The sequence below is a fragment of the Gorilla gorilla genome, chromosome 9 (assembly GCF_029281585.2).
Source record: "Gorilla gorilla gorilla isolate KB3781 chromosome 9, NHGRI_mGorGor1-v2.1_pri, whole genome shotgun sequence".
Lineage (NCBI taxonomy): Eukaryota > Metazoa > Chordata > Mammalia > Primates > Hominidae > Gorilla > Gorilla gorilla.
In genome coordinates, this window is record NC_073233.2 from 68,662,196 (window position 1) to 68,678,490 (window position 16,295).

At 46.7% G+C, this 16,295-nt stretch overlaps 1 protein-coding gene across 1 annotated transcript; it reads right to left on the reverse strand.

Moving 5' to 3' along the window:
* Positions 1-399: 399 nt before the first annotated feature.
* Positions 400-16,284, reverse strand: PRPF19 (pre-mRNA processing factor 19). The gene is made up of 16 exons (XM_004051294.3): positions 16,048-16,284; positions 13,392-13,541; positions 13,141-13,217; positions 12,422-12,563; positions 12,265-12,338; positions 12,085-12,147; positions 11,181-11,222; positions 10,977-11,051; positions 10,536-10,611; positions 10,264-10,373; positions 8,830-8,985; positions 8,543-8,612; positions 8,222-8,307; positions 7,782-7,952; positions 7,527-7,632; positions 400-940 (listed from the first exon to the last, which is right to left on the reverse strand). The coding sequence occupies exons 1-16, from the start codon at positions 16,064-16,066 to the stop codon at positions 843-845; spliced, it is 1,515 nt and encodes a 504-aa protein (XP_004051342.1). The 5' UTR covers positions 16,067-16,284; the 3' UTR covers positions 400-842.
* Positions 16,285-16,295: the final 11 nt, after the last annotated feature.

Sequence of the window (16,295 nt, forward strand, 5' to 3'; positions counted from 1 at the left end):
AAAAATCTCCTTTTTGACTTATGCCAGCTGAGGACAGGCTTTCTAGCACCTACAACTAAAGAACCCTGATGGAGATGCTCAGACCTCCCCACCAGCAAGATCCAGCTAATCTTCCCTGCAGGTCTCCCTCCCTTCCAGGCTTGTGTAGGAAGGCAAGTGGCAGGACTAGTGACTTGAGGCCTTCAAACACAAGGTCAAGAACCGCAGGGACATGGCAAATTTCATCTGCAGATTTGTTTTTATTTCTGCTGTGCAATTTAAAAAAAAAAAAAAAAAGGGTAAGAGCTGTGAAAGGAAAGGAAGATGGGCTTCCCGGAAGCCAGTGTCCCAGTGTGTGCTCCCTCCCCTTGACCTTCCCGGTCCCAGGTGCTCCTGGTGCAGACAGACACGGGGAGGTGGTTATGGTTATTGTTTTCTTTTTTTAATGAAACTAGATCACTGCTTACAAAACCCTGCACAAGCCCTCCTGCCCATCCCCTTCACAGTTCCCTTGGCTCAGCCTCTCCTGTCTCACAGGAACTGCAACAAAATGGGTGTGGAACAGCCACCACCACGTCCATTGAACGACAGGAAGGGAGAGGCCCTGGGCTCCGACCCTGGGCCTTTAGAGGGTGACAGTTCTTCCTTCCACATCCGTTCCCATGGGGCCTGGAGTTGCATGGATGAGGGTGGTCCATGCCACCATGGTTCTCAGGCCACCACTCAGACCAGAGTGAAATGATGTGAATGTCCCACCCCACAGAGCCCCCACCCCCCAATAGATTCCCCCCACCCCCCCCCCCAAACCCTAATTCTACCCCTCTACTGAGATGAGGCCCAGCTTCCATCAGAAGGGCCAGAGCCTACAGGCTGTAGAACTTGAGGCTTCTGTCCATGCCTGTTGAAGCGATGAACTTGGCATGATGCCCGAAGGCCACCCCTGTGGTCAGGCCGCTATGCTCTGAGGAGAAAGATAAGAGGCAACTGTGAGAAGGCTTTTCCTCCTTTAGTCTGAACACTGATCCCTAATAACATATTCCCAAACAACCAGGCCTTCTCTAATTAGTATTTATCACACCGCAGGCTCCTGTTCGTTTTCCCTAGGCTGACCTGCACACTACCCCCAGTGCCTCCCTCAGTGCCTGGCATTTTTCACTGGTGGGATGAATGAATAAAGCAATGCCAGCTCCCCTTCTCACCTGAGCTTTCTGGGCAACTGCAGTTCGGCTAGGTTTAGTTGAAAAACCTCAGAGCTCAGCTTGTTTATGCCTAGTGCTCACTCCTTGCTCGTAAGTGGAACAGTCCATCGGCATGTTCTAGCTCATAGGGTTCCAACCCCAGGGCACTCAGGCCCCTAACACAGAGCAGGACCAGATAAGAGGCAGATGAGGCTGGGCAACATTCCTCATGGGACTCCAGAAATTCATGAACATCTGGCCAAATTCCTTCTAGATTTAGGATCACACCTGGAGTCAACCAACTCCCCATTAAAAAGCTCACGCTGTATTTTCAGCTACCTAACTCGGCTCCAAATCAAAACACCAGGTACAGTACAGGGTGAAAACCGGTGAGCCATATTGTTAGGATGGACACCTTTGTTACACAAACACACTGAGCAGGGCTCAGGAGAATATGGGGCAAGAAGAAATATCTTGTATCCTGCTCACAACCTGCTAATGAGGACGAGAATTTCATCAACACACACAGCAGTAGCTCCCATTCATGCAGCATCTTAAGTGAGCATCAGGCACCGTTACCAGCATATTAGCATGCCACCTCCACAACACCAGCTGTCACACCCTGCAAAGCTGTGCCAATATTCCCATTTTCTAGATGAAGGAGCTCAAGATCTGAAAGGGAAAGTCACGTACCGAGGGCCACATAACTGTTAGGTTAGAAACCCTGTTACCCATTCTCTCAGCATCTCATGCTTTTCTTCTCTAGCACTTATAATTGCAATTAAATGTGTACATGTGAAATTAATCTACATTTGCCTTACTAACCTGACTATAAATTACATCAGTGCCCAAATCGGGTCTGTTTTATTCACTGCTCTATCCCACCACAGACTAAGACCCAATGCTGAGTAAGAACAACTGCAAATCCTGACTACGTGCCAGACACCGTTCTGACCTATGTATTCACAGACGGTCCCCGATTTACCATGGTTCAACTTGCAATATTTTCAGCTTATGATGCACTTATCAGGATGTGGCTCCATCGTATATCAAGGAGCACCTGTATGTATTTTCATCTAAACCTCAACAACCCCACTGAGTCTATAGTTATCATTCCCACTTTTCTGAGGCTCCAGAGAGGTTAAGTAATATTGGATCTCAGAAAACAATACACCAAAGTATGGTGGTTTGGCATGCTGAGGGCTTTGAACCAAGGTCTCTCTGACCATGTCCTGCCCTCCTGTCTCTTGCCCCTCTTTCTCTATCTAAGGGCAGATCATCTGAAAGGAACATCATGAATCCCCTTCCTGGGAATCTCAACCAGGGAAAATGAACTGGTCTCACAAAAGAGAAGACTAGATGCCAGTCTCTGTCACAGACTGTCATGCATTATTTATCTAAGGTCTGCTCTGAGACAACTTTTATTACCTGAGAGACTCTCTAGTGCACTTCCTCCCCATCCCCCCACATAACTTGTGTCACCACCACCCCCTAGAAGCCTTAGGCCCCTACTCCCTTCTGCAGTTCAGGATGCCATAGAGTCATGTGTCACATAATGACATGTCAGCGACGGACCACACAAACACTGGTCCCATAAGATTACAGTGGAGCTGAAAAATTCCTATCACCAAGTGATGTCATAACCATCATCATGTCACAATGCAATGCATTATTCACGTTTGTGGGGATACAGGTATAAACAAATCTACTACACTGCCAGTTGTATAAAAGTATAACATAGCTAGGCGCAGTGGCTCAAGCCTGTAATCCCAGCACTTTGGGAGGCCAAGGTGGGCAGATCACGAGGTCAGGAGTTTGAGACCAGCCTGGCCAACATAGTGAAACCTCATCTCTACTACAAATACAAGTACAAAAAAAAAAAATTAGCCAGATGTGGTGGCACACGCCTGAAGTCCCAGCTACTCGGAAGGCTGAGGCAGGAGAATCACTTGAACCTGGGAGGCAGAGGTTGCAGTGAGCCAAGACCATGCCACTGCACTCCAGCCTGGGTGACAGAGCAAGACTCCATCTCAAAAAAAAAAAAAGTATAACACAATTAGGTACAGTATGTTACTGGTTTATGTACAGACGTATCTCAGGGACATCGCTGGTTCAGCTCCAGGCCACCAATAAAGCAAATATTGCAATAAGGCAATGCACACAAATTTTTTTGGTTTCTTAGTACATATAAAATTTATGTTGGCCAGGCATGGTGGCTCATGCCTGTAATCCCAGCATTTTGGGAGGCCAAGGCAGGTGGATCGCTTGAGTTCAGGAATTCAAGACCAGCCTGGCCAACATGGGGAAACCCCGTCTCTACTAAAAATACAAAAATTAGCCGGGTGTGATGGTGCCCACCTGTGCTAGAACCTGGGAGGTGGAGGTTGCATTGAGCCAAGATCGTGCCACTGCACTCCAGCCTAGGCGATAGAGCAAGACTCCATCTCAAAAAAAAATGTTATGTTTACACTATACTGTAGTCTATTAAGTGTGTAATAACATGTCTAGTAAACAATGTACACACCTTAATCAAAAATACTTTATTGCTAAAACATGCTAACAACCATCAGACACTTCAGTGAGTTGTAATCTTTTTCCAAGACCCACCAGCAGGGTCTTGCCTTGATGTCGATGGCTGCTAACTGACAAGGGTGGTGTTTGCTGAAGGCTGAAGTGGCTGTGACAATTTCTTAAAATAAGACAACAAAGAAGTTTGCCACATCATTTGATTCTTCCTTTGACAAAAGATTTCTCTGTGATGGATGCTGTTTGATAGCATTTTACCCACAGTAGAACTTTCAGAACTGGAATCAATCCTCTCAAATTCTGCACCTGCTTTGTCAATTAGGTTTATGTAATATTCTAAATCCTTCATTATCATTTCAACAATGTTCACGGCATCTTCACCAGTAGAAGATTCCATCAAGAAACCACTTTCTTTGGTCATCCCTAAGAGCTCCTCATCCATTAAAGTTTTAACATGAGATTGCAGCAATTCAGTCCCATCTTTAGACTCCCCTTCGGATTCTAATTCTCTTACCATTTCCTCCACATCTGCAGTTACTCCCTCCACGGAAGTCCTCAATCCCTCAAAGTCATCCATGAGGGCTGAAGGGTTGGAATCAATTTCTTCCAAACTCCTCTTTATGTTCATAGTTTAACCTCCTCCCATGAATCACAAATGTTCTTAAGGGCGTGTAGAATGGTGAATCCTTTCCAGGTTTTCAATTTACTTTGTCCAGATCCATCAAAGGAATCACTATCCAGGGCAGCTATAGCTTTATAAAATGTATTTCTTAAGTAATAAGACTTGAAAGTCAAAATTACTCCTTGATCCATAAGCCGAAGATTGGACGTTAGCAGGCATGAAACATCTCCATCTGAGCTTTAGGGTAATGAGGTGCACTGTAATATTTTGAAAGGAATCTATTTTTCTGAACAGTACCTCTTAATGGGGGGCTTAAAAAATATTCAGTAAACCATGCTGTAAACAGATGTGTTGTCATCCAGACTTTGTTCTTCTATTTACAGAGCACAGGCAGAGTAGATTTAGCCCCACCTTCTTAAGGGCCCTACAATTTTCAGAATGCTAAATGAGCTTTGGCTTCAATGTAAAATCACCAGCTGCATTAGTCGCTAACGAGGGAATCACTCTGATCTTTGCATCTTGGAAACCAGGCATTGACTTCTCTCTAGCTGTGCAAGTTCTAGATGTCACTTTCTTCCAATAGAAGGTTATTCCGTCTACATTGAAAATCTGTTGTTGAGTGTAGCCACCATCAATGATCTTAGCTAGGTCTTCCGGATAACTTGCTGCAGCTTCTACAACAGCATCTGCTGCTTCACCTTGTACTTTTCTGTTATGGAGATGGCTTCTTTCCTTAAACCTCATGAACCAACCTCTGCTAGCTTCAAACTTTTCTTTTGTAGCTTCCTCACCTGTCTCAGTCTTCACAGAATTCAAAAGTTAGGATCTTGGTCTGGATTACGGTTTGGCTTAAAAGAATGTTGTGGCTGGTTTGATATTCTATCCAGACCACTGAAACTTTCTCCATATCAGCAATAAGGATGTTCTGCTTTCTTATCATTCGTGCGTTCACTGGAGTAGCACTTTTAATTTCCTTCAAGAATTTTCCTTTGCTTTCATAACTTGACTAATATTTGGTGTTGAGGCCTAGCTTTTGGCCTATTTGGCTTTTCACATGTCTTCTTCACTAAGCTCAATCATTTCTAGCTTTGGATTTTAAGTAACAGACATGGGACACTTTCTTTCACTCGGACACTGAGAGGCCATAATACGGTTATTAACTGGCCTAGTTTCAATATTGTTGTGTCTAAGGAAATAGGGAGGTCTGAGAGGGAGAGAGATGGGGAACGGCTGGTGGGTGGAGTGGTCAGAACACACACAGCATTTCATTTATCAAATAAATTCAGTATCTTTTATGGGCACATTTCATGGTGCCCCCCCCCAACAATTACAATAGCAACATCAAAAATCACTAACGGACACAATAAATCATGAAGAAGTTTGAAATACTGTGAGAATTACCAAAATTTGACACACAGACACAAAGTGAACACATGTTGTTGGAAAAATGGTACTGACAGACTTGCTTGGGGCAAGGTTGCCAAAAACCTTCAATTTATAAAAAGCAAAGTATCCATAAAATACAATAAAGCTGAGTGCAATAAGACAAGGTATGCCTGTACTATACTTTTTTTGGTATTAAGTATACTCTTCCCACTTATAAAAAAAAGTTAACTGTAAAACAGCACCAAGCAGGCCCTTTCAGGAGGTATCCGAGAAGAAGGCATTATCATCATAGGAGATGACAGGTTTATACATGTTGGTGCCCCCGAAGACTTTCCGGTGGGAAAAGATGTGGAGGTAGAAGACAGTGATGTTGGTGCTATGGTTAGGCTTTGTGCCGCCACCCAAATCTCATCTTGAATTATAGTGCCCATAATCCCCACGTGTCGTGGGAGGGAGCCAGTGGGAAGTAATTGAATCATGGGGGTGGTTACCCCCATGCTGTTCTCATGACAGTGAGTTCTCACGAGATCTGATGGTTTTATGAGGGGCTTTAGCCCCTTTGCTCAGCATGTGTCTCTCCTGTGGCCATGTAAAGAAAGACATGTTTGCTTTCCCTTCTGCTATGACTGTAAGTTTCCTGAGGCCTCCCCAGTCACCGTGAGTCAATTAAACCTCTTTCCCTTATCAATTACCCAGGCAGTTCTTCATAGCAGTGTGAGAACGGACTAACACAGTTGGTGATCCTGATCCTGTGTAGGCCTAGGGTAATGTGTGCTTGTGTCTTAGTTTTTAACAAGAAAAGTTTAAAAAGTAAAAAATAAAAATAAAAAAATTAGAAAAAAGCTTATAGAACAAGGATGTAAAGAGAGACAATATTTTTGTACAGCTGTACAATGTGTTTTTGTTTTAAGTTAAATGTTACTACAAAAGAATCCATTTTTTTAAGTTTATAAAGTAAAATCAGTTAAGGCTTATTACTGAAGAAAAAGTTTTTTATGAATTTAGTAAAACCTAAGTGTACCGTGTTTATAAAGTCTACAGCAGCGTACAGTAATGTCCTAGGCCTTCACATTCACTCACAACTCACTCACTGAAAGCAACTTCCAGTCCTGCAAGCTCCATTCATGGCAAGCACTATACCAGTGTACCATTTTTAAAAAATCTCTTATACCTTATTTTTACTGAACCTTTTCTATGTTTAGACTTGTTTAGATACACAAATACTTACCATTGTGTTATAATTGTATTCACTACATTTAATATGCTGTACCGGTTTGTAGCCTAGGAGCAATAATAGACTATACTAAGGTTATAGCAATAGCCTTGGTGTGTAGTAGGCTACACCATTTAGATATATGTAAGTTCACTCTACAATGGTCGCACATGACGATATCACCTAACAAGACATTTCTCAGAACATATCCCCATTATTAAGTGATATATAGACTGTATAAGCTTCAATCATCTGACCCTTCTGCAGGTCTAATATAATGTGGGCCTCCTGTGCATATGCACGCAATTAAAATGGCTCTCCTCCTGTCACTGTCTAATGTTCATTTATTTTAGATTCAGTTATCAAACCTTCAGAGGGACTTTTTTCTCCCTTCAGTAACCTGCCCAATGCCACAGGGCATGGAAGTGGCAGAACAAGCACTAGCATCTACTGCCATGCAGTCTGACTCAGTTGCTTCCTTAGTCATAAAGCTCTGCCTCAGGTGGTAACAGAAAGCTGGTTAGGTAAATTCATGCAAGCCCTAGAAATTCCTAACCCAGTGAGGCTTCCCTCCGGGCCTGGGCACCTAGTGAGACCCCAGGAGTCCAGGACCAGCCTCTACCTGTAAAGTGAAGAATCTCCGTCCATTGTTTGCAGATGTAGATCTGGACATCCGTGCCCCCAAGGGCCAGGTAGGTACCACTCTGGTCGAAGATCAGTGACTTTACCTGCCAGAAATAGAAAGAGAGAAGGTCACACAAGGGGAACAGAAACTATGGGGCAGTTGCGGATAAGCAGAAGCAATTAGATTAATTCAATAAATAATTGACAAACAAGGAGACACAATGGAAAGCTGGGCAGAGGGGGAAGGGCACACCTCAAAGTTGTTATCCAGCTGCAAAGTCTTAAAGTTCTTAAGCTTGCGCAGATCCCAGAGCTTGACAGAGGAGTCATCAGCCGCTGTAGCCAGGTAGTAACCATTCTCAGAGAAGGCGATGCTAGTGATGGGGCCCGAGTGGCCAGGGAAGTTGGCCACATTAGTACGTTCCTACAGTGGCGGTGGGTAGTAAAATACATCACCCACAGATCATGAGAGGAAGAAAATGGGGCTCACCAAACTCCTACCTGAGATGTCCCTCACGTCCTTCCAGGAAGGACAGCCAGCGGGACCCCCCAGACCACACCATCATACCACACACGCACAGCCAGTGTCTCTCCACCTTCAGGGCCAGGTGCCACAAGCACCTAATTAGCACTGCATTGTCACAAACACTCCCTCTGGCCCTGGGCCTCAGATGGAGGCCTATCATGTCCTACCTTCAAGTCCCAGATCTTGATCTGAGAGTCCATGGTTCCTGTTCCAAAGATGAGTCCGTCAGGGTGGAACTGTGCACAGGTGAGAGCTGTGGAGGAGGGAAGATAGACCTGTGGTCAGAGCCCACCAGGGAGAGAGACTAAGAGCAGCAAAGGTAGGTTCCTTGTTCTTCACATTCCTCAGTGAACCCAGCACAAAGCCTGCACTAGGCAGGTGCTCATGGTAAATATATCTTTAGAACAAATAAACAAATGACTAAATAAAATGTAAAAATAAATAATAAACAGCAAACAAAAAAGCTGAGTGCCTATGAGGCAACTTACAGCAGCCGGAGGTCTCATCTGTCACCTTGGTGAGCACACGCCCTGTCTGGATGTCAGAGAAAGCCCAGTACTGGGGAAAAAAAAAGAGATAATGGAGTCAGTGAGAAAGTGGGTCCCAGGTTCTGGTGGCCCTTCAGCAAGACAGAGCCCCTGGTTTGGCAAACCCTGGCAAACATTCTCCTTTGAGGTTCTGGGGAACCAGCTGGGGTGGGAAGATGTTCCTGCCACCCAGGATGTTCAAGCTTGGGGACCAGCAGGCCTCTCCAGGGCACTGGCTGGGACCGCACCTGATCATCGGAGGAGCTCAGGAGATAGTCGCCAGTGGCGTGAAGGCTGAGGCCTGTCACAGCACTCTCATGGGCCCGAACCACCTGTACACAAGAGGCATTGGGGACCGACCAAATCCTGATAGTGGCATCGGGGGAAGCAGAAAACACCAGGTCCTACAAGGAAAACAAAGACAGAATATCAGAGTCAGAAAAGAGATACAGACCAAAACAATCTTATAAAACGGGGCTGGGGATGCCCACAACTGCCAACAATTGCTTCTCCTTTCAGCTCTGCCCTCCCTGGAACCACCTACCCACCCAATGGTGCCCAAGACAGCCAATGGTAAACGCTATTAAAGTGCTAACTCATACAGCATCAGGGCTTGTGGAGGCGTCCTCGCCATCTAGTGGTAAAAAGGCTAACTGCAACAGAGAGCAATTTTCCCATTTCCAGGACCAAAGGAAAAATGTAGCTAGTACAATCGAGGGACTGAATTTTTTATTCTATTTCATTGAAATTTAAATAGCCACATGCAGCTAATTGCTACTGTACTGTATGGCACAGGTCTGAGCAGTACTGGGACTGGAAGGGGCTGCATGGCTGTATTTCAGTGCATTCCACTTTTATGGATTTCCAGGGTAAGTTAATTTTCCAAAAGATTTGGGGCAGGGAGAGAATTTCGCGTCACTCACCAATTTTTTGTTTAGTTAGGATATTAAAAGCCATAAGGTAAAAATAACTACCATCTTTTTTTATCAATACAATTTCATGAGACCTAACTATTAATACCCCATAAGCAAGAAAACAGTGCTCTCAATTTGAACAAATTTAGTCATGAAAAATTCACCATGTTATTCTTATATTTCTCATTTCCCTAAGGTCCAAGGGAAATCTTGACTGGGAAGCACTAAACTAACCACTGTCCTGCAGCCCCAAACCCAAACTGTCTTAGGCTTAAAATTCGAATCCCATAATATCATTAATCTGGTCCCATGAGCTACCTTTACCCTGTAAACCAGAGGTTCTGTTTACAACCTACACCGCTTTCAACAGTCAACATGATTTTTACCCATCTTGGAGGATCATGGGAAAGCAGATATATCTGTCTTCCTCGTAAGTGTGAGTTGAGATTGTGTTGAGCTTTGTTTTCTGTAGTTTATATTAGGAACACTATAAGATTTTTTCTTTCCCTAATATGAAATATTTCAATGAATATGCTTGTCAAACTACACATTTCCATTCTCTCCCTGGCTGGAAGATCACTGCTTTAGAAGGTCTCACGCAGAGTGAAAGGCAATCTCCACAGCTCCAAAGTGAGCCCCTCCAAGTGCCCACTCAGGAGTCAGAGTCAGAGCTCTTTCCCAGCCCCACTTCACAGAGACAGCAGCGGGGTGAGGGACAAACAACAGCCAAGGAAAGAAGAACCAAGGGTGGCGAGGAGAACCCCTTACCTGGGAAGGGTGAAACACCACGCTGGTGACCTTCTTGGTATGGCCTTTGAGGGTAGCCAGGATTTGTTCAGAACTTTTGTCAAACACAACGACATTTTTATCCGCCCCACCTGGAGAAGACCCAAAAAGACCAAACAATGAGTCAGGCCCACCCAGGCCCTTTTGCTCAAGGAAATGCTTTTGTTCCCATGCCCATGAAGAGGACAAGGAGCATGCGCCTTCCCTGCTGCCCCTCCCCACTTTGGCCTGCCGGGCTAGGCCCAGACTCTCACCAGTGAGGATCTTGTTGGTGTCGGACGGGCAGAGGTCCAGGGCCAGGATCCCAGGAATGCTGGCACTGTGCAACCCCTTTGCAGAGAGACACACCAAACCCTGTCACGGCCAAATCACAGCAGGCCACAAAGCCACAGACCTCCCCTACCGCCATCTCCAGTCACCCATGTTCTCAGGGGAGCAAGAGTTACTTCTATTCCTTATCCATACCTCTTGGCTATCTGCCTGGTACGGTAACTCCCTCACTGCATCACTGGGAAACCCACAGCTGGGCAGGAAGAGGAGCCCTGACAACTCAGCAGCCCAGGCGAGAAACAGCGCCAGGAACAGCGCCAGGAACCTGGGACAGCTCTGCACTCAGCACTCCCCATGCTGGCCCGCCCACCCCAGAAACAAAACGGGAGGGCTGTCTCCAAGACAGTGGAAACCCAGACGCTCACCACATGGGATGCCACCTGCCGGTATTTGCTGAGCTCTTCTGGCTTCACCAGCTCCTCAGGCACAGTCTTCCCTCTCTGAGAAAATGAAAAGCCCCCAAAGAAGAGCAGCAATGAATCCAAGATTCAGCCGCCCTCTCTCTCCTAAGGGGTCAACCGCCTCCCACCAGGCCAGCTCTTTCTCCAGGCTTCAGAAAGAGAACTCACCTTCTTGCGCTCCGTGGTTAGCACAGTGGCTTTGTCTTGAAGCTGGGGAAGAACAGGCTCAATGTGAGACAAATCATCTTGCAAGGAGAAAAGTACATTAGATGCTGGTCACACCTGTGCTTTCAAAAGCAGCACCAAGAACTTGCTATCTGCCAACTTCTACATTACAGGCTTAAAGGCATTCTCTCTTCTTACTTCCATCCCAGCTTTATGAGGGGGGTGTTGACGACCTTATTTTACAGCTGAGGAAACTGAGCCTCAGAGAAGTGAAGTCAATTGCCCAAGGTCGCAGAGGTGATAAATAGCAGAGCAAGAATAGAAGCTAGGACTGTAGAGCTCCCATAGGTCGACACGCCACTAAGCCAAGGGCTCAGACACATGCTGACAATTTGAACTGCTCAGAAAGACACTAAGAAGCCCTCCAAATGAGAATCCCACTGGACTTGCAATCAGGAAGCCCAGCTCTGCCTCTCAGATGTGTCTTTCATCTGCAAAATAAGGATTATAATTCCTGTCCTATTGCCCTCATAGAAAAAAACCAAGAAAATATATAAAAGTAGTTTACTATCTGCAAAGAATCCCAATAACAATAAGAGCTAAAAGGTGCACTTATCAGTAATGAAATCTTTTAAATTCCCACAGCCCGCCTATACAGTGGATATGATCATATTCTCAGTTTAGAAGCTAGGGAAATGAGACACGTAAGGGTTGGCTAAGTAAGCCAAGGTCATAAAGCTTACAAGTAGTGGCATCAAAATACAAACCCAGGCAATCTGGTCCCAGGGTCCATGCTCTGCACCACTCAACTCCCAAAAGCACAGTGATTTTAGTCACGATGGACTCCAGACAGATGGTGAAAAGTAAGGGCCCATCAGCACTCCCACCAGGTGAGAGCAGGACTTACCTTCTGAATAATCTCTGGGGTCATTCCCACCAGCTCACCCAAATCCATCGGCTCACCCGCACCCTGAAGAGAAGAAAGGTGAGGGTGAGGGGCACAGAGCACCAAAGACACCTGCATAAGGACAGTTCTGTGGGCCACTGTACACAAATGGGCTGCTGGTAAGGGAAGGGGGACACTTACCACAACACTTGGTTGGGAACTTGGCACAGCCTGGGGCACAATGAGGCCAGCCTGTGGTTTCAGGGTAGCCAGAGCTGAGAGAAAAGACGATGTTAGAAACGGGATATTACAAAGCAGAACCAGCCCAGGGTGGGGGATGGCAGGGGAGAGGCTGCACCTTCTCGGGCAGCAGTGACTTCCTTGGTGAGACGGGCAATGACACGGCAGGCGGCATCGTGCTGGTACAGAGCGTGTGACAGCTCTTGGCGGGTTGTCTGCAGCTGCTGGCGCAGAGTGAAGCTGTGCAGCATGACTGCATCCTGAGAGAGGCAAATATCATTGTAAGCTGAAGTGGGGGGTGCAGGGAGTACCCAGTGGAGTGAGCCCTTGGGGAGGGGATGCTGCCTCCTATCCCAGAGCCTAGACCAGTATCAGTGACCCAAACAATATCTGAGCAAACACGAATGTGCCGGCAGACACTCTTGAGCTCCTACCCCAAGCCAACCACTGGGCACACAGACAGGAGTGGGAGCCAGCTCTTTCCCATCCCCACCTTCCCTAATTTACTGGCAAATCCCAGCTGTCATGCCGTCCCCTCTCTAAAAGAGAATAACAACACTGCTGCTGCTGCTATTTATTGATCGCCCTCGTTGTGTCAGGCACTGTGCCAGACAGTCCTGCAGGATGTATTCAATCATTCAATTCATAACTCTAGAGCACCTACTATATACCAGGCGCTGCTCTCAGTGCTGGGGATACAACGAAGAATAAAACAAATCCCTGATGTCACAAAGTTTACCCTCTAAATAATGCTCCATCCTTCCTACCCCCAAGTCCTAACACAGCAATGCATTCTCTTCAAGTGGGGAAGATGCTGATTCTCTTGCAGGAACTCACCCACTCATCCTGCAAGGCTTTCAGAATGGCCGGGATGCTGGTGGCTGAGGGAGGCTTGGGCCGGATTGGGTGAGCAACTGCCGAAAGGGAAAGCAGGTATGAAGAACATAACCCAGGGGCCTCCCCCGCCATCACCTTTTCCTTTTAGCCATAAACAGCCCACCATCTCTTCCTCCAGTGCACTGGCACCACCTCCCATCCTCTCAGGCTCTGAGCTAAGATGGCCCTAGACTAAGGCAGCCAATAGGCACCTTTGATGTCGATGAGCTGCTCCTCGGAGAGAGGCTGGTTGTTGATGGGGTCGGTACCATTCTCCGCAATGTACTTCTCGATGAGCCGTCGCTCATAAACATGATTAGAGACAGGGGACACACATGGGTGCTCCGGCACTTCGTTAGAGACTGTAGAGAAAAGGCTGGTAGTGAGCTTGGAGTGAAGGCAATCTTGGGCCTAGAGGATTCCTCATCTGCTATTAGCCCCAACAAGACTAGGCATCCTCACACTCAACTAGCAGAAAGCAAGACATTTGACCCTAAGCCAGTTCTGTACTGGCCCCAGAATGCTTTCCAGCTATGGAACTAGCTTTTCCTTTAGTCTCCTGACTGAGGAGATAGTCTCCTGACTATCTGACAATCAGATAGTCAACAAATAATTATTAACAACTACTATGTGCCAAGCACCTAGAGAACAGCAGTCCATTATCACCACCTCATATCTGAACAATGATTGTGTACTCATGAATACAGTTTACTCCATGACATGGAGATACACATGAAGCCATTCAAATCCCTGCCATCCATCTTAGTCTATAGCTCCAGACGGATTATCAAAGAAATTATAAAGTCTGAGAATATAGGAATAACAAACTCAGTTTCTCCTATTCTCTGACAAAACAAAATACTTCTGTGACCTCAGATGTGACCATCTGGGTGTCCTCCAATTCAATTCTGACACCAGGTACCTGGAGATAGTGTCAGATCATACAGGTTGAGGTCTCAGTCCCACCAGACTCCCCCGCCCCTTCAGATGCCAATCGCAAGCCCCAGGTTGTTTGACCTGTTCTTCTGATCTACCAGCTGTAAATCAGGGTTCCCATGACCCCCTTTTTGGGTTCAATTAATTTGCAACAGTGACTCAAACAATTGTGGGAAACACTTATGTTTACCAGTTTATTGTAAAGGATATTACAAAGGATACAGATGAAGAGGTGCATAGGATGAGGTATGGGAGAAGTACAGAGCTTCCCATGCCTTCCCTGGGCACCCCACCCTCCAGGAATCCCCACATGTTCTGCTATACAGAAGCTCTTTGAATCCTGTCCTTTTGTATTTTTATGAAAACTTCATTACAAAGGCATGATTCAATAAATCACTGGTCACTAGTGACGACTTCAGTTCCTCTCATTTCCCCAGGTAAATGGGGGGTAGGACTGAAAATCCCAACCTTCTAATACGCTTTAGTCTTCCTAGCTGGCCAGTCCCCATCCTGAAGCTATTGAGTCTACCAGCTACCAGTCAACTGATTAGCATACAGACAGACACTTATCACCTGGAAGATTCCAAGGAGCAAAGTGGCAATCACTACAATAAAAATATTTAAAAATATTTACATGGCACATTTGCATGGCACATTTCTATGTGCCAAGCACAATTCTAGGCATACAGTACAGTAACTCATCTTCACAACAACCCTCAACAGAAGTATCATTTACACTCTTGCCTGCGTAGACTGTGCACCCCTTGAGGATAAGGATTACAGCTGGTCTCTCACTTCTAGTACAATGCAGATGCCCTCGGGGCACTCGGTAAACATCTAACAAATGAGTGAACCATGCCGGGAAGGATGGTGCTGGGGAACGTAAAAGAGAGCTTCCCCAAGATTGGAAGGAAACAATAAATGTGAAGGTACTTTGCGAGCTGTAATTTCTTCAATGTGAGGGATTCCTTTTCCATCATTTCCCTTCCTTCTTCCCCCTCTTTGGATCAATGTACAGGTTCTGAGAAGAGAAGGAAGTGAATAGCAAAAGGGAGGGGAAACGAGTAATCTGATGAAACAACGAAAAGGGAAAGGAAAATGTCTGTACGTCATGATAAAATATCAAAGGGAAAGACAGTGGAAGGTATGAAAAAAGCATGGATTCAGGGTCCAAGCTCCGTGTCACCTAACTACGTCACCCAGCTCTGCCACTGACTAGCTACGCATCCTTAGATAAGCCCCGCTCTTCCTGCGCCTTGCATCCTCATCTGCAAAACCAGGATCTTTATTTCTCCTTTAGGAAATTCTTGTGAGGATAAAATGAGATCATAGACTTGGAAGCGCGTTGTAAACCAATAAGGGCTTTATAAATGTGCGCTGTTTTTATTAGTCATACAGTTTAAGGCTGGGAGCCAGATACCTGGCTGCCAGCCTTGCCTCTACCTCTAACTCATCATGTGACCTTTGCAAATTGCAAAAGCTCCGACTATCCGAGCGAGGCCTCGCAAAACATCCACTGCAATGCTCTCGATTTTGCAGACGGGGAAACTGAGGCCCAGAGCCTTGAGCCAATTCATAAAGCCAATGGGAGGCGGACCCTGGACAAGACCTCGAGTTTCCTGACTCCTACATTAAGGCTGCTTCCCTTGCACCAGCTCTCTCTGTCCAGACCTGTTTCCACTCTGTAGAATGAGGCGACCGGCCTCAGTAATGTCTGCGACAATAAACCTCAGGCACTATGTAAACTGCGGAGCACTGCGCAAATGCACCCCGCTCCGATGGGAGGGCTCCGGTGCTGACAGGCCGCCGCTCGGCCTCCGGAGCGCCCCATTCCCGCCTCCACCCCGGCCCGGGCGCCACAGCGGACCGCACACGCTCCCGCGCCGCTCTCTGGCCTCCTGCGACCCGCGCTTGGCCACAGCCAACACTCACTGGAGCAGATTAGGGACATGGCGCCGTCACCGCGCTCCGAGGCGCCACACGCCGGGCTCCGGGACTAGCTTCTGAGCCTCCGCGAGCCACTTCCGGTCCCCCGCTGCTGCCGGGACTGCTCCGCGGCGAGCTGGGAGCCGCCAGCCGAGCGATGCTAGCGTAGCGCTTCACGTGGGAATGGGGACAGCCGCGCGCCACAGCCTTCAGCACCTAACGGAAATTGCCCTTTCCCAGAATGCAGCCGGGCA

Excerpts from the sequence above, each read along its gene's own strand:
- PRPF19 (XM_004051294.3), bottom strand. Across the intron at positions 13,218-13,391 it reads GCAGCTCATCGACATCAAAG|TTGCTCACCCAATCCGGCCC; the intron begins GTGCCTATTGGC and ends CCCTTTCGGCAG. Across the intron at positions 12,564-13,140 it reads AAGCCTTGCAGGATGAGTGG|GATGCAGTCATGCTGCACAG; the intron begins GTGAGTTCCTGC and ends TGCCTCTCTCAG.